The sequence below is a fragment of the Dipodomys spectabilis genome, unplaced genomic scaffold (genome assembly GCF_019054845.1).
Source record: "Dipodomys spectabilis isolate Male_0828 unplaced genomic scaffold, ASM1905484v1 ptg000175l, whole genome shotgun sequence".
Taxonomy (NCBI): domain Eukaryota; kingdom Metazoa; phylum Chordata; class Mammalia; order Rodentia; family Heteromyidae; genus Dipodomys; species Dipodomys spectabilis.
The window spans coordinates 20,724,076-20,736,142 of record NW_024870852.1 but is presented as its reverse complement, the minus strand read 5'-3'; the positions used below and the strand labels follow the sequence as shown (position 1 = coordinate 20,736,142).

Sequence of the window (12,067 nt, the reverse complement as noted above, 5' to 3'; positions counted from 1 at the left end):
GCCAGGGGTTTTGGACCCCGTAACCACTCTGGCCCGGAGCACGCCTGGCTGGCGCCTTCTCGGCCCCGGACCATTCCACTTCCTCTTGGATGGCGCTCTCCCCGCAGCACAGACCACGCGTGGAAGTGAGATCGTGCTTAGCGGCTCTCCCGAATCACTTGTGCAGGGATGCTGGCAGAGAAAGGAAGCCGCGGGCTTGTCTTCCAGGCTCGGCCCGTGGTCGCCCGCCGCGCCGGGCGCGGAGGTAGCCGGCGGGGACGCGGGCGCCATCGCAGCGGGTCCCCCGCGCGCGGGCGTCCGGGCCCGGCCCCGCCCCGCCCTCGGCAGCCGCTTCCGGCGGAAGTCCCCCCGCGGCGGGGGGAGGCGGGCCCTGGCTCGCACTTCCGGCAGGAGGATCCCTGCCCAGAGCGCCGGGGCGGTGAGTGGGCGCGCGGCGGGCGGCCCGGGGACCCCGCCCGGGCTCGGTGCGAGGCCGTGGCGGGCGCACTCGAGGCCGCGGTTTCCCCCGGGGCGGGAGGGGCCTCCCGCTCGCCCGGCGCGCGCTGAGCATCCGCCGGGGCGCGCCCAGATGGGGGCCGGGCGCCGCCCGCCGGGCGAGGCCGCGGCCCCGCCGCGGGGTGGGGCGCTGGGAGCACGTGGGCAAACACGGAAACGTCAGCTGGCGGGAGTGCCGGGGCCTGGAGGCGCTCGGTCGGCCTCCGCCCGGCCGCGGCCCGGCGCGCAGGGAGGCGGCCGGGCTCCCGACGGGGCCGGGGGGGGGGGGGCAGCAAAGGTCGCGAGGCCTCGGCTGGCCGCCGCCCTCGGAGGGTCACGTGGCCTTCGGTGGCCCAGCCGCCTTCCCTGGGTGCTGGGAGGACTCCAGGCTGTAGGGGCAAAAAGAGGAGCAGGGAGGCGGCCGCGACCCCCGCTGCAGGCCGCGGTCTGGAAGGTAATGGCGGGAGGAGAGGCGGGAGCGGTCACTGGAAGGGCTGGGGCCAGCTCCCGTAGTAGAGCCTCAGCGCCCAGCACAGCACCCCAAGAAAAGTGGCTGGAGCTGACCGGGCAGCATTTGAGGAATTGGGGGATTTTGCATGTGACTTAACATAAACTGGGAGGAACTCTCTACATGACTTTACAGTAAGTTGGAGGCTCCAGGACTAAGATTTCTTAGGACATCTTAAGATTGGGCTGTCTCAAATAGAGCAGTCGGATATCCTGAGTGCTCAGGAAAACTGGCTGGCAGGGGAAGAGAGGAGAATAAGTCCATCTGGGAGCTGGTACTGAGGGCAGTGCCTGGGGCACACTCCCCTCCTCAGAGGCCCAAGCTTTGACCTGCTAGTAACAGTTGGACAAATCCAGACCAAAGGTCGTTTTTCTGTGTCCTGCAGTAGCAGGTGAGGCTGCAGGATTTGCACTTGGGCCTCTAACTTCAAAGTTGGGGGGTGTGGGAGCTGCTCTCAGCTTAGCTGCTTGTTAGAGAAAAGCAGGTCTTTCTCCCTGGCTTCCTGTGTGACCTGGATGCAAATGAGGAACTGCAAGTTGCTTACTGAGGTCGTGAGCTGGGGTGTCATAGGATTTGGCTATTTGAAGGTGAGGCCGGTTTTGAACCGAGGTGAGACATGACAGTGTTGGAACAGAAACTTGGCGAAAGCAGGAAGTGTAAGAAGCTAGTTCACAGAAGGGGGCTTGGAAGCCCCTGGAAGGGGTGGATGCCCGGAGACAGCCTTCCTAGTCCCACCTGCCCCATGACCACCTGTGTGGAGTAAGCAATACCCTCCCCCATCCAGTGCCAGCTTCTCCCGCTGGGCTTCACCCCTGCTCCCAGCTAACATTTGTGCATTTTAGGTGTTACAACATGGGGTAGGAATGTTTCTAGTCTCCAGTGGGTGGGGGCCAGATATGAACTCTTAATACACAGGACAGGCCTTAACCCTCAAAAATTTACCCAGCCTCAAACACCAGTAGTGCCAAGAGAGAAACACTAGTGGCAGAAGAGAGTGTGGGCCTTAAAGGCTATTGTATGTATGTTTGAGGCCCATGCACCTCACTCCCTCGTTCAGGCTGGGAATGGCAGGCGAAGCAGGAGCTCTGCGAGGGGCTACTGCAGTGGGTGGGAGGAGTGGGGGGCGGGGCGGGGCAGCCAGGCAGGCTCAGCTGCGGTAGAGGTTAGGAAATGTGGCTCATTTCTGGAGAGTTTTTGAAGATGGTGGTGCTGGCACTTGTTGGGGCTCAAGGAAAGGGTATCAGGAATGAGAACAAGGCCATGGGCTGTGTCCAAGGTGGATGGCAGGATTGGCTGTGGGTGGGGGGCTGGAGACCCCCTTTACCCAGACATGAAGGTAAAGAGGTCAGGGCAGCAGTGGGGTGAGCCTCTGGGGAACAGTGGGATGCACGTGGGGAGGGGAGGGGAGCTGCTTCGCCCCCATCCCCAATCCACGGTTCCAACTCGCCTTCTACCACAGCCATTTCCTAACAACTTTTATTATCTTGAAATGAAACTTGTGATTAGTGAAAACTGCCTACACAGAATTTTTAAAAGTCAATGGTGCCCTGACTATAATTTGGAAGGAAAGTAATTGACAATAAAATCAAATGTGTTTCGTCTGTAAGTTCGTGCGTACAAGGAAGCTGGAGGCAGAGTGTGGCAGCCAGCGCAGAACATCTGGGCGTGTGGCCGCCATCAGTGCACCGAGCTCTGGTGAGCCCCGGTGTCGGCAGCTCAGCAGCTCAGACACCAGGGTGCCATTACTGCCTGTGACGTGGGTTTTTCAGAATAGAGAAGAAGGAGTTAAGCCGCTCCTCAGTGTGCCTGGTAATTGTGTTCCTGGCAATTTCAGGAACTAGTAGAGCCGTGTTCATAACTGAGCTAGGTTCTGGTTCTGTGGCCACAAGTCAGTCTTCTGCCTACATGAATGTCAGAGTCCCACAGAATGCAGACCACTTCTTTTTTTTTTTGGGGGGGGGTCCGGTCGTGGGGCCTGAACTCTGGGCCTGGGCGCTGTCCCTCAGCTCTTCAGCTCAAGGCTAGTGCTCTACCACTTGAGACACAGCGCCACTTCCAGCTTTTTTCTTTTTGCTTATGTGGTGCTGAGGAATCGAACCCAGGGCCTCGAGCATGCAAAGCAAGCGCTCTACCACTGAGCCACCTTCCCAGCCCGCAGACCACTTCTTGGTTGTGGCACCTTTGTGGTCCCTGCCAGGATCACCCCCAGTTCCAAAGCTGTTCTGAAAAGAGCCATGGCCCTGGCTGCCCACGGGATGCGGGCATTTCTGATCGGCGATCCTGGGAAGGCTCAGAGGTAGCTTTTCAGTGGGATGGGGAGATGACAAGGGAGAAAGCAACACAATGAAACAGGTGTGCTGAGGGCGGGTCCCCGGTGCCCCTGAACCCTCATCTGGGTCCCTGGAATGCTAAGAAAGGGTAGTGGTAAGGCATGCTAGGACCCTGAGGTAGGCACCTTGGGGTGAGTGACTGGAGGCTAGAGCAAGGTAGATTTGGGGGTTCCTGGCAGATCCAGTCCAACCCTGAAAAATCATGTATGTGGCAGGCGTGCAGAAGGTGACACACGGTGCATGTCCTGCTGGAACTCCCAGCCTGGCAGGAAACACGGCCAGGACACAAGGCGCTGGGGTGGAGTCGGTGGGACCCCACTCTCCTAGCATGGAGGAGGCTCTGGGCTCCATCCCTAGCCCTGAATAGATCCATAAATCACACCCTACTCCTGTGCTTTGGAGGGAAAGTAGGGGCTCTTGGAGTGGGCAGAGCAGGGTATTGGGGAAGTGCTTGAGTAAGTGACAGGGTGATCTGATCTGAAGCTACACAGGATGAACAGAGGAAGAACTGAAGGCTGCAGGGTTTCTGTTCTGCAGCAGGATGGCACCTGGGGGCTGGGGAACTGAAAGGCTGCGGTGAGAGCTGGGGCTGGACGGTGAGAGCTGGGGCTGGACGGACCAGCCTGACCAGGTCTCCTCTTCATGCGAAGAGCTCTGGGAGCTGCAGCAGGGTGTGCAGTGTGGTCTGACAGGTTGGGTGAGCAGCTGCAAAGGTCAGCCTGGGCTCGTGGGAGCCGTGGCCCCCACAGCCTCCCAGTGCCCTCGCCTGCCCTTGGCCCACGCCACCAGAACTGCCTTTTGATCTTTGCAGCAGCAGCAGCAGCAGAGCTAGAGATCTGTGAGCCCTGCGTCCTGCCAACCATGGAGCAAGTGGGCTGAGGCCCCAGCCTGGGGCTCTAGCCACCATTCCAGTGATGGCGGTGAAGAGGGCTCTGCCGGCCCGGGCAACTGCGCATTGAAAATCGCCATCCAGCTGCACCAGCTCGGCTCGTGGGCTGCCTTCGAGAGCCGTGCCTGTCCCTGCCGGCCCTGGAGCTGGGGTGCCACAGCCCCCACCGATGGGGAGGTGGGCCCTGGACCTGGCCTTCATGTGGAAGGCCGTGCTGACCCTGGGGCTGGTCCTGCTCTACTACTGCTTCTCCATCGGCATCACCTTCTACAACAAATGGCTAACGAAGGTAGCCGGAGGCCTCGTTGGGGCCGGGGCTGGCAGGGAGGAGGTGGCTGGGCAGGTGGCCAGCCGGCATGTGTTGGAGGTAGCCCTTGGCTGGATTGACCTCCAGGCTGCCACTTCTTTGGGTGGCCTCTAACACGGGACCAGTTTCTTCCTGGTCTGTGGTCCTGGGGGGGTGGGGGGGAAGAGGGGCCACAGGCAGTGCCTCTGAGAGTGGCTCGTGCTGCCCCAGGATCGGGGTGGCCTTGGGTGGACGGCCGCAGCCGCAGGGCAGCCTGGCGAGCCTGGCCTGCCTTGTGCCCCGCAGAGTTTCCACTTCCCCCTCTTCATGACCATGCTGCACCTGGCTGTCATCTTCCTCTTCTCCGCCCTGTCCAGGGCGCTGGTGCAGTGGTCCAGCCGCAGGGCCCGTGTGGTGCTGAGCTGGACTGACTACCTCAGGAGAGTGGCCCCCACGGGTATGTTCTGGCAGAGGCCCAAGGTGCTTGGTAACCTTGATGCTGGGCACCCCTCTTCCCACTGTTCCCATCCCCCACTGCCTCCCCATCTCCCCGCCCTGCCACACACCTCAGAAGGCCACAGGGGCACTACAGAGTCGGGGGAGGAGGGGAGGCCTCCCAAAGCCAGCTGGTGCTGGTCTGGAGGATTTCTAGGCAAGGCCTAAAGGAAGGGTGAGACCTGGGAGCGGCGCTGGCCCATAGAGGTCAGAAAGGCTGCTGGGCGAGTACTGAACACGGAGAACTCCACTCTGGGAGGGAGGAGGAGGGTCTAGGTACCCTTTAAGGATTGTGGAGTTTCGCCCCATGGGAGATTTCAGATGAGTTAACAAGTAGAAGAGCACAGGAGGCAACCAATCAGAAAGGAGTCCACCTCTAATGCTGGAGCAGACTTGCCCCTACTTTTGGCCAGTGTTAACTCTTTAGCTGCTGCTGGGGGGGTGGGAAGGGGCGCTGTGGCTTCCAGACAGGCCCTGCGAGGTGCCCTGGGTGCCTCGGCTGAGTGTCCTGTGCCCATGCCAGCTGCAGCGCTCCTTGTCTCCACAGCACTGGCAACAGCACTTGATGTGGGCTTGTCCAACTGGAGCTTCCTCTACATCACCGTGTCACTGTGAGTACCGGCCACGCCCTGCCACCTCCCTTCGGGCTCGAGCTGTCTGTCCAGCTGGCAGTCTGCTGCGCACCGGGCGACGGGCCAGCCACTCCACCGCTCTGGGACCAGCCCTTGCTCTCTCAGCTCCTCCCTGGCACCCAGCAGCGCTCCGGAAGTCTCCACTCCTCCGTAAGCCCAGTGTAGAGGGACGCTCTGCCTGCCTGCCAGGCAGCAGGGGGGGCCAGGGGGTGAGGACAGAGCCGCCCCGCCTTGGGGAGGGGATCCGGAGAGCAGGCTGTGCAGGAGTCGGTTCTTCTCTGATCGCTGGCCTCAGAGCTCAACCCCCCACCCCCCACGCGCTCGCTTTGTCCCCATTCCTCATCCTTCCTTCCTTACCTGGTCGTAATGAAGGTCAGGCAGAGTGTAGCAGTGTCACACCCCCAGCATCTCCGTGGCTACTTCAGATTCTGCCGTGAAAGGTCACTTGTCAGTCAGACGACTTAGGCCAACCCTGGAGGTCTTCTGTACCCAGCTTTCCCTGCTGGCCTCTGGGGAGCAGGGCAATTTGCCCTCTTCCAGCCCACTGATCTGTGCCTGGGTTTTTTCGAGGGTGGGGGGGGGCAGGTCAGAGCCCCAGGCTCCAGCAGTGCATTGTGGGTAATCTCTTCTTCCAGGTACACAATGACCAAATCCTCTGCCGTGCTGTTCATCTTGATCTTCTCTTTGATCTTCAAGTTGGAGGAGCTGGTGAGGCCCCCCATCTCCTGTCCTTCCTGCCCTGCCATGCCCAGCATGAGAGGAGATCTGAGCGAGGCTTGTCACCAAGTGACAGGCTCAGCCCAGGCTGCAGCAGTGCCCTCTCCTGAGGAAGACCTGGGCCGAGAGGCGGCGCCAGCATGTGTGGAAACAAGGGCAGGGTGCCCACAGAGGGAGGAGAGAGGGCTTGGCCGAGCTGGGTCCAGGGGTCCCTGTGTGCTTGACGGTGCCCCTTGGCTCCTAGCTGCGGGTGCTCGGGCCCTGGCACAGACATCAGAAATCACCACACTATTGCAGATAGTGGGGCTGTGCCAGCCAAATGCCATCCCTGCACACATCAGTGGGCAAGGCCTGGTCAGGACCAGGAAGGGTGAGGGGACCGCTGTGACCCCTGGAGTCCAGGGTCCCTGGGCCAGCGATGCCTGCTCTCCCCTCCCCCGCCCCCCAGCGTGCAGCCCTGGTCCTGGTGGTCCTCCTCATCGCCGGAGGTCTCTTCATGTTCACCTACAAGTCCACTCAGTTCAACGTGGAGGGCTTCGCTCTGGTGCTGGGGGCCTCGTTCATCGGGGGCATCCGCTGGACCCTCACCCAGATACTTCTGCAGAAGGCTGAGCTGGGTGAGCATGGGAGAGGGTTGCGCACGTGGGTTGGAAGCTGTGGGCGTGGGCCGGGCCTAACGGCACCCCTGGCCCTGTCCCTGTCCCCTAGGCCTCCAGAACCCCATCGACACCATGTTCCACCTGCAGCCTCTCATGTTTCTGGGGCTCTTCCCTCTCTTTGCCATATTTGAAGGTATGTTGTGTTTTCCACCCCGGGGCCACCTCAACTCAAGGAATCCCAAATCCTGGCTCTGAGCCCGGGCTGCTGCTAGCCACAGCCGTTAGCAGGATCGGACACAGGCCCTCCCCCTTCAGCCATGCTTGAGGCTGGACAGACACGCAGACAGCGTGGTTCCAATCATGTGTGACAGTGTAGCACAGAAAGTGCATAAAGCAGGAGACAACACTGCCTGCACAGGGCCAAGGGGCACCAGGATCACTGTTCTAATCATTGTTCCAATCCTCCCCAAACTACGTGCGTAGTGCTGCCAACCCCATTTTGCAGGCAGAAGAAACTGAGACACAGACATGTCCCATAGCTTGGGGATGAGCCACTCGCGGGCAGGTGCTGAGCCAGCTTGCAGGTGGGGAGTGGGTGGGTGGTCGCCAGACTTGTGCCGGACTGTGCCGAGGATCAGCGGCCCGGGGGCTGGAGACGGGAGCACCCTCTCCTCTTCGTCAGCTTGCAAAGATATAAGACAGGCAGGAAGACCTGTGCGGGCTGGCAGGGCCTGGCTTGCCTTCCTGCTCTGTTTTGGGATTAGTCTTTGTCTCCTGCCTGTTTATCCTTCCTCCCAGAGTCCCAGTGTCCTCGGGGTCATTACAGAAAATTCCATCCCACATCCATTTAAGTTTCAAGCAGTGAAGCGTCTCCAAGCTCCCTGAGAAAATTATTCCGCAGTCCCGTTGTCCAGGAAACTTGTATTCGTTCAGAGCCGCGTGTTTTTCTTTTTAAAAATCTCTCCCTAGCCCTTCATTATGCCCCTTGTACCAGGTGCCAGGCCCCCCCTCCCCGGGCGTCTGCAGCACAGCGCGGCCCTCATCCAAAAGCCCCTCTTCGTCCGGCCCCACTTAGCAGAGCTGCATGGATTTAGCTCCTTTAATCTTTTCTGGTAAATTAATCCCCCAAGCTCCTTCATTACTTATGTTGCTCTTCCCCGAATTCCCTTCAATTTGCCAGGGCCTTTGCATTGCTGCTGAGCCCAGCACCAACAAGATGTCCTACATTGTAAAGCGGCCGTCCTGCGGAGGGGGGGCGCTGGCACTGTGCCTTTATGCTTCCTCCACAGAAAGTCCCAGGGTTCCTTTCGGCTTCCCGTTCCCACAAGTGTCTGTGTTGTGCTGAGTGGGAGCAGCTTCACTCCTTGCTGGTGCCCAGGGACCTCGCTGGGGGTGCCGCCCAGGGGAGCCCTCTCGGAGAGGGGCTGCACAAAATGTAGCGTGTGCTCTGGTCACCGGTTCACGTTTATGTATCTTTTCTTTTCGAGGAAGGTCCATTTCTCAGCAGCTCCATGGCCGAGCACCAGGGTCACATTGCAGCTGTCTAGCTGGGTGGGCGCCAGTGGCTCCCACCTATAAATCTAGCTACTCAAGGAGGCTGAGATTTGAGATTCATGTTTCAAGGCCAGCCCAAGCAGAAAAGTCCCCATGAGCTGCTTGTCTCCAGTAAACCACTCAAAAACTGGAAGTGGTGCTGAGGCTCAAAGTGTTAGAGCACTAGCCTTGAGGGAAAGAGCTCAGGAACAGCGCCCAGGCCTTGAATTCAAGCCCCATGACTGACACACTGCTGCGGCCCTCTGTCCCGGCGCCCAGGCTCAGCTCCCTTTACACTGCTATCTGTGCAGCCCGCCCCCGCCCCAGGCTCACCCTCTGTGAGGACTGTCGCCTGATGGTCTCCACTGCAGCCGCTATGAAGCCTGGCTGGCTGGTCCTGGACCTGGCCTCCCGTGCTCTCTTCCCCGTTGCTTTCAGGTCTCCATTTGTCCACATCTGAGAAAATCTTCCGTTTCCAGGACACAGGGCTGCTCCTGAGCGTGCTCGGGAGCCTCTTCCTTGGCGGGATTCTTGCCTTTGGTTTGGGCTTCTCTGAGTTCCTCCTAGTCTCCAGAACCTCCAGCCTCACTCTGTCCATCGCTGGCATCTTTAAGGTACAGAGGAGCGGCCTGGGCCTCTCTGAGGCACCCTGTAGGCCCTACCCTGTAGCTGCCCAGTTAGGTGAGGTGCTGCGCTCCCTCTGCGCATCCCGTGGCCCTGGGGGTGGGCGATGGTCCCCATGGCAGAGTTAGGCACCCTGGAGAGGCCCCTGCCCGTATAGGAAGCTGGGATGAGCTCACATTTTCCTCACGTGCAGTGCAGTGCTAGTCGTGTGGCTGAGATCTGGGGCCAAGGGCCAGTGGTCTGTCCATTCTCACCGGAAAGCTCCGTGATCGGGGTGTGATGTGACTGGGTGGTAGCGTGCGTGTGGGAACCCCTGGGTTCCAGCCCCAGCAACACAGAAAACATGAAGAGCTTGTGCCCGATGGGCAGTGCTTGCCGCAGCCTGGCCAGGGGCAGTCGTGGCATCACACGTGGTGTCATGCGCCCGGGGCTGCCACCTGTCCCCTGCTCTTCTCCTTTTTCTCCCCTCACCCATTTCTCCAGTCGGGCAGGTGCAGAGAGGATTTTCCCCTGTGACCAGCAGACACCCTAGAACTAGAAATGCGAGGGTCTCCTGGCTGCCACCTGCCAAATGAGCAGGCCTGAGCCTCGGGCTTTAGAGTGATTCCTGTGGAAAGCACCTGCAGGGCTGCATGTTGGCCATAGGAGAGCCGCAGGCCCTGTCCCTGGACCTCCACCCTGCAGCCAGCCGGGCCGCCCAGTGGGAGGGAGTCCGTTGGTCTGGCTGTAGGCTTCAAGTGCACCGGACTCACCCGACTGCCCAGCCCTCAGCCCTCTTCTCTGCCCACAGGAAGTCTGCACCCTGCTGCTGGCGGCTCACCTACTAGGCGATCAAATCAGCCTCCTAAACTGGCTGGGCTTCGCCCTCTGCCTCTCGGGAATCTCCCTGCATGTAGCCTTGAAAGCCCTGCATTCTAGAGGTACGGAGCCTGCCAGAAGCCTCAGCTTTTCCCATGTCAGCCCCCTTCCCTGACACTGAGCGCCTCCGATCGCCCTTCCCCCTTCCCCTGGCTGCCAGCCTGCCACCAGCTCTGGGGGGGGGGTCACGGGTCACCTGGAGAGGGTGCGCGCCCTGGCTGCACGGGTCACTGGTCTGTCTTCTCAAGGGGACGGTGGCCCCAAGCCCCCAAAGGGCCTGGTGTCCAGCCCGGACCTGGAGCTGCTGCTGTGGAGCAGCCAGCAGGACGAGGACACAGAGGAGCCCGGGTGCAGCAGTGACCACCCGGAGGACCTGAGCCCCTGCTGCCGCGGCCTTCGACACCCCGACGCGCCAGCAGCTCAGAGCTGGCAGAGGGGTCGCCCTGCCCGGAGCCCGCAGCAGTGACCACCCGGGGACCTGAGCCCCCGCTGCCGCAGCCTCCAAGACCCCAGCACCCCAGCAGCTCAGAGCTGGCAGAGGGGTCGCCCTGCCTGGAGCCCGGGCCTGGCAGTCGCTGGGCAGGACCCTGCAATGGGCCGGGGCTCCTGGCCTTGCCCTTCCCTCTGAAGCTGGAGCCTGCCCATGCTGGGCTGGGAGCCATGTTGGACCATGGCAGTGAAGGGCGGGGTGAGCTCTGCTGGCCTAGCTGGGAGCCAGCATGGCCTCCGAGGGCCTTCTGGGGCTGGGGGTGGGGCCTGACTGGGCTGCCCAGCAGTTGGGAAGTGGACCTTAGGAGGCCGGGTCCTCATCATCTGGACTGTGCTCATAGAGAGCAGATCTATTTACAGTTTGGAGATGAATGTCAAAGTCCACTGTTGTGTGGTCCCCCCCTCCCCCCAAAAGGCAGGGCAGGGAGAGCCGGCCTCGGGCTGCTCTCCGGCTTCTGTGCTGAGCCTAGGCATCCCTGGGGCCCCTTCACTCCTGCAAGCAGGAAATAAATGAGCACTTGCTGGGGATAACATTTTTAGTGCAGATGTGAATAGTGTCTTAGCCACTAAGTAGCTGTGTGACCTTTAGCAAATCATTTAACCTCTCTGTGCTGTAGTTTTTTCATCTGTGAAACGAGGTTATCTCTCACTGGTTCTAAAGATTCTTTTTTTTTTTCATCTGTTGCCATTATTTATTTTTAAAATCTCTTTAATAAGTAGCCAACAGGCCAAGACCTACAAAAGAAAGGTAAAGAACTTATTAGGTCCGAGGGGTAGGGAGGGCCCAGGGAGCCTCAGGGCTGCCCCTCCTGCGGGGAGGTGTGCTTCTGATCGCGCAGCAGGTGGCGCCAGCGGCCTTACCAGGATTCCCAGCTACCGCTTCACACCCCGGCAGCAGAGGGACCCCTGCGGCTGGCGGTGAGAAGCAGGACCGGCCTGCGGGCGGCGCCTGCACTCCGGTGCAGCCAGCCGGGCCTGGCGCCTCCGAACCCAGCCAGTCAACGTTTTCACAGACCGAGAGTAAATATTTCCTGTCTGGGGACCATATGGCATCCGTCACACCTCCCCACCGCCATCGCCACAGGAAGCGAGCTATGGAGTGTCCAAACACGGTGTCCCCAGGAACCTGCGGCCGAGAGGCTGGGGGGAGGGGGCACCCAGGCCCTGCTGGAAGCCCGCTTTGTGCCAGACGGATGCATTCAGAATGGGATCAGGTTCGGATCCCTCCTCAGAGCTGAGTTCCAGCCCCAGGACAGGGGTGGGGAGAGGCTGGGTGGAGAGGGAGCAGCGCCTGCTGGCTCAGGTGGCCGAGGGCTCCTGTCTGCTCCCCGCCGCCCCCTCTCCTCCCCAGGGCTCGGAGCTGCCTGTTGTCTGGGGCGGTGATTACAGGGTGCGGCCAGAAGCCCGTGCGGCACACATGTTGGGTTCAGTGACAGCCCCTCACTTAGCGGCAATTACGGGCCAGGCCTCCAGGAGGTGCCCCGCCTCCCGCAGCTCCCGCCGCCGCCTGGTCTCCCGGGCCAGGGCCGCTCCGTCCAGCCTGGACTCCCCTGACTCCCCGTGCTGCCTGCAGCCACTGCAGGGCAGGGCTGCAGCGTGGCCATGGCAACCCGCGTGCAGGTGGAGGAGCTGG

At 61.0% G+C, this 12,067-nt stretch overlaps 1 protein-coding gene across 5 annotated transcripts; it reads left to right on the top strand.

Moving 5' to 3' along the window:
* Positions 1-377: 377 nt before the first annotated feature.
* Positions 378-11,112, top strand: Slc35c2 (solute carrier family 35 member C2). 5 transcript variants are annotated; one of them, XM_042694275.1, is made up of 10 exons: positions 378-418; positions 4,124-4,490; positions 4,794-4,944; positions 5,530-5,593; positions 6,250-6,322; positions 6,780-6,948; positions 7,040-7,123; positions 8,902-9,077; positions 9,878-10,007; positions 10,194-11,112. In XM_042694275.1, the coding sequence occupies exons 2-10, from the start codon at positions 4,371-4,373 to the stop codon at positions 10,409-10,411; spliced, it is 1,185 nt and encodes a 394-aa protein (XP_042550209.1). In that variant the 5' UTR covers positions 378-418; positions 4,124-4,370; the 3' UTR covers positions 10,412-11,112. The 5 variants fall into 5 exon arrangements, with proteins under 5 accessions (XP_042550209.1, XP_042550212.1, XP_042550211.1 ...); XM_042694278.1 differs by having other exon boundaries at positions 387-418; positions 4,130-4,490; XM_042694277.1 differs by lacking the exon at positions 378-418 and adding an exon at positions 785-928 and having other exon boundaries at positions 4,130-4,490.
* Positions 11,113-12,067: the final 955 nt, after the last annotated feature.

Excerpts from the sequence above, each read along its gene's own strand:
- Slc35c2 (XM_042694275.1), top strand. The coding sequence starts at position 4,371 with ATGGGGAGGTGGGCCCTGGACCTGGCCTTCATGTGGAAGGCCGTGCTG. Across the intron at positions 5,594-6,249 it reads CTCTACATCACCGTGTCACT|GTACACAATGACCAAATCCT; the intron begins GTGAGTACCGGC and ends CTCTTCTTCCAG. Across the intron at positions 6,949-7,039 it reads TCTGCAGAAGGCTGAGCTGG|GCCTCCAGAACCCCATCGAC; the intron begins GTGAGCATGGGA and ends CCTGTCCCCTAG.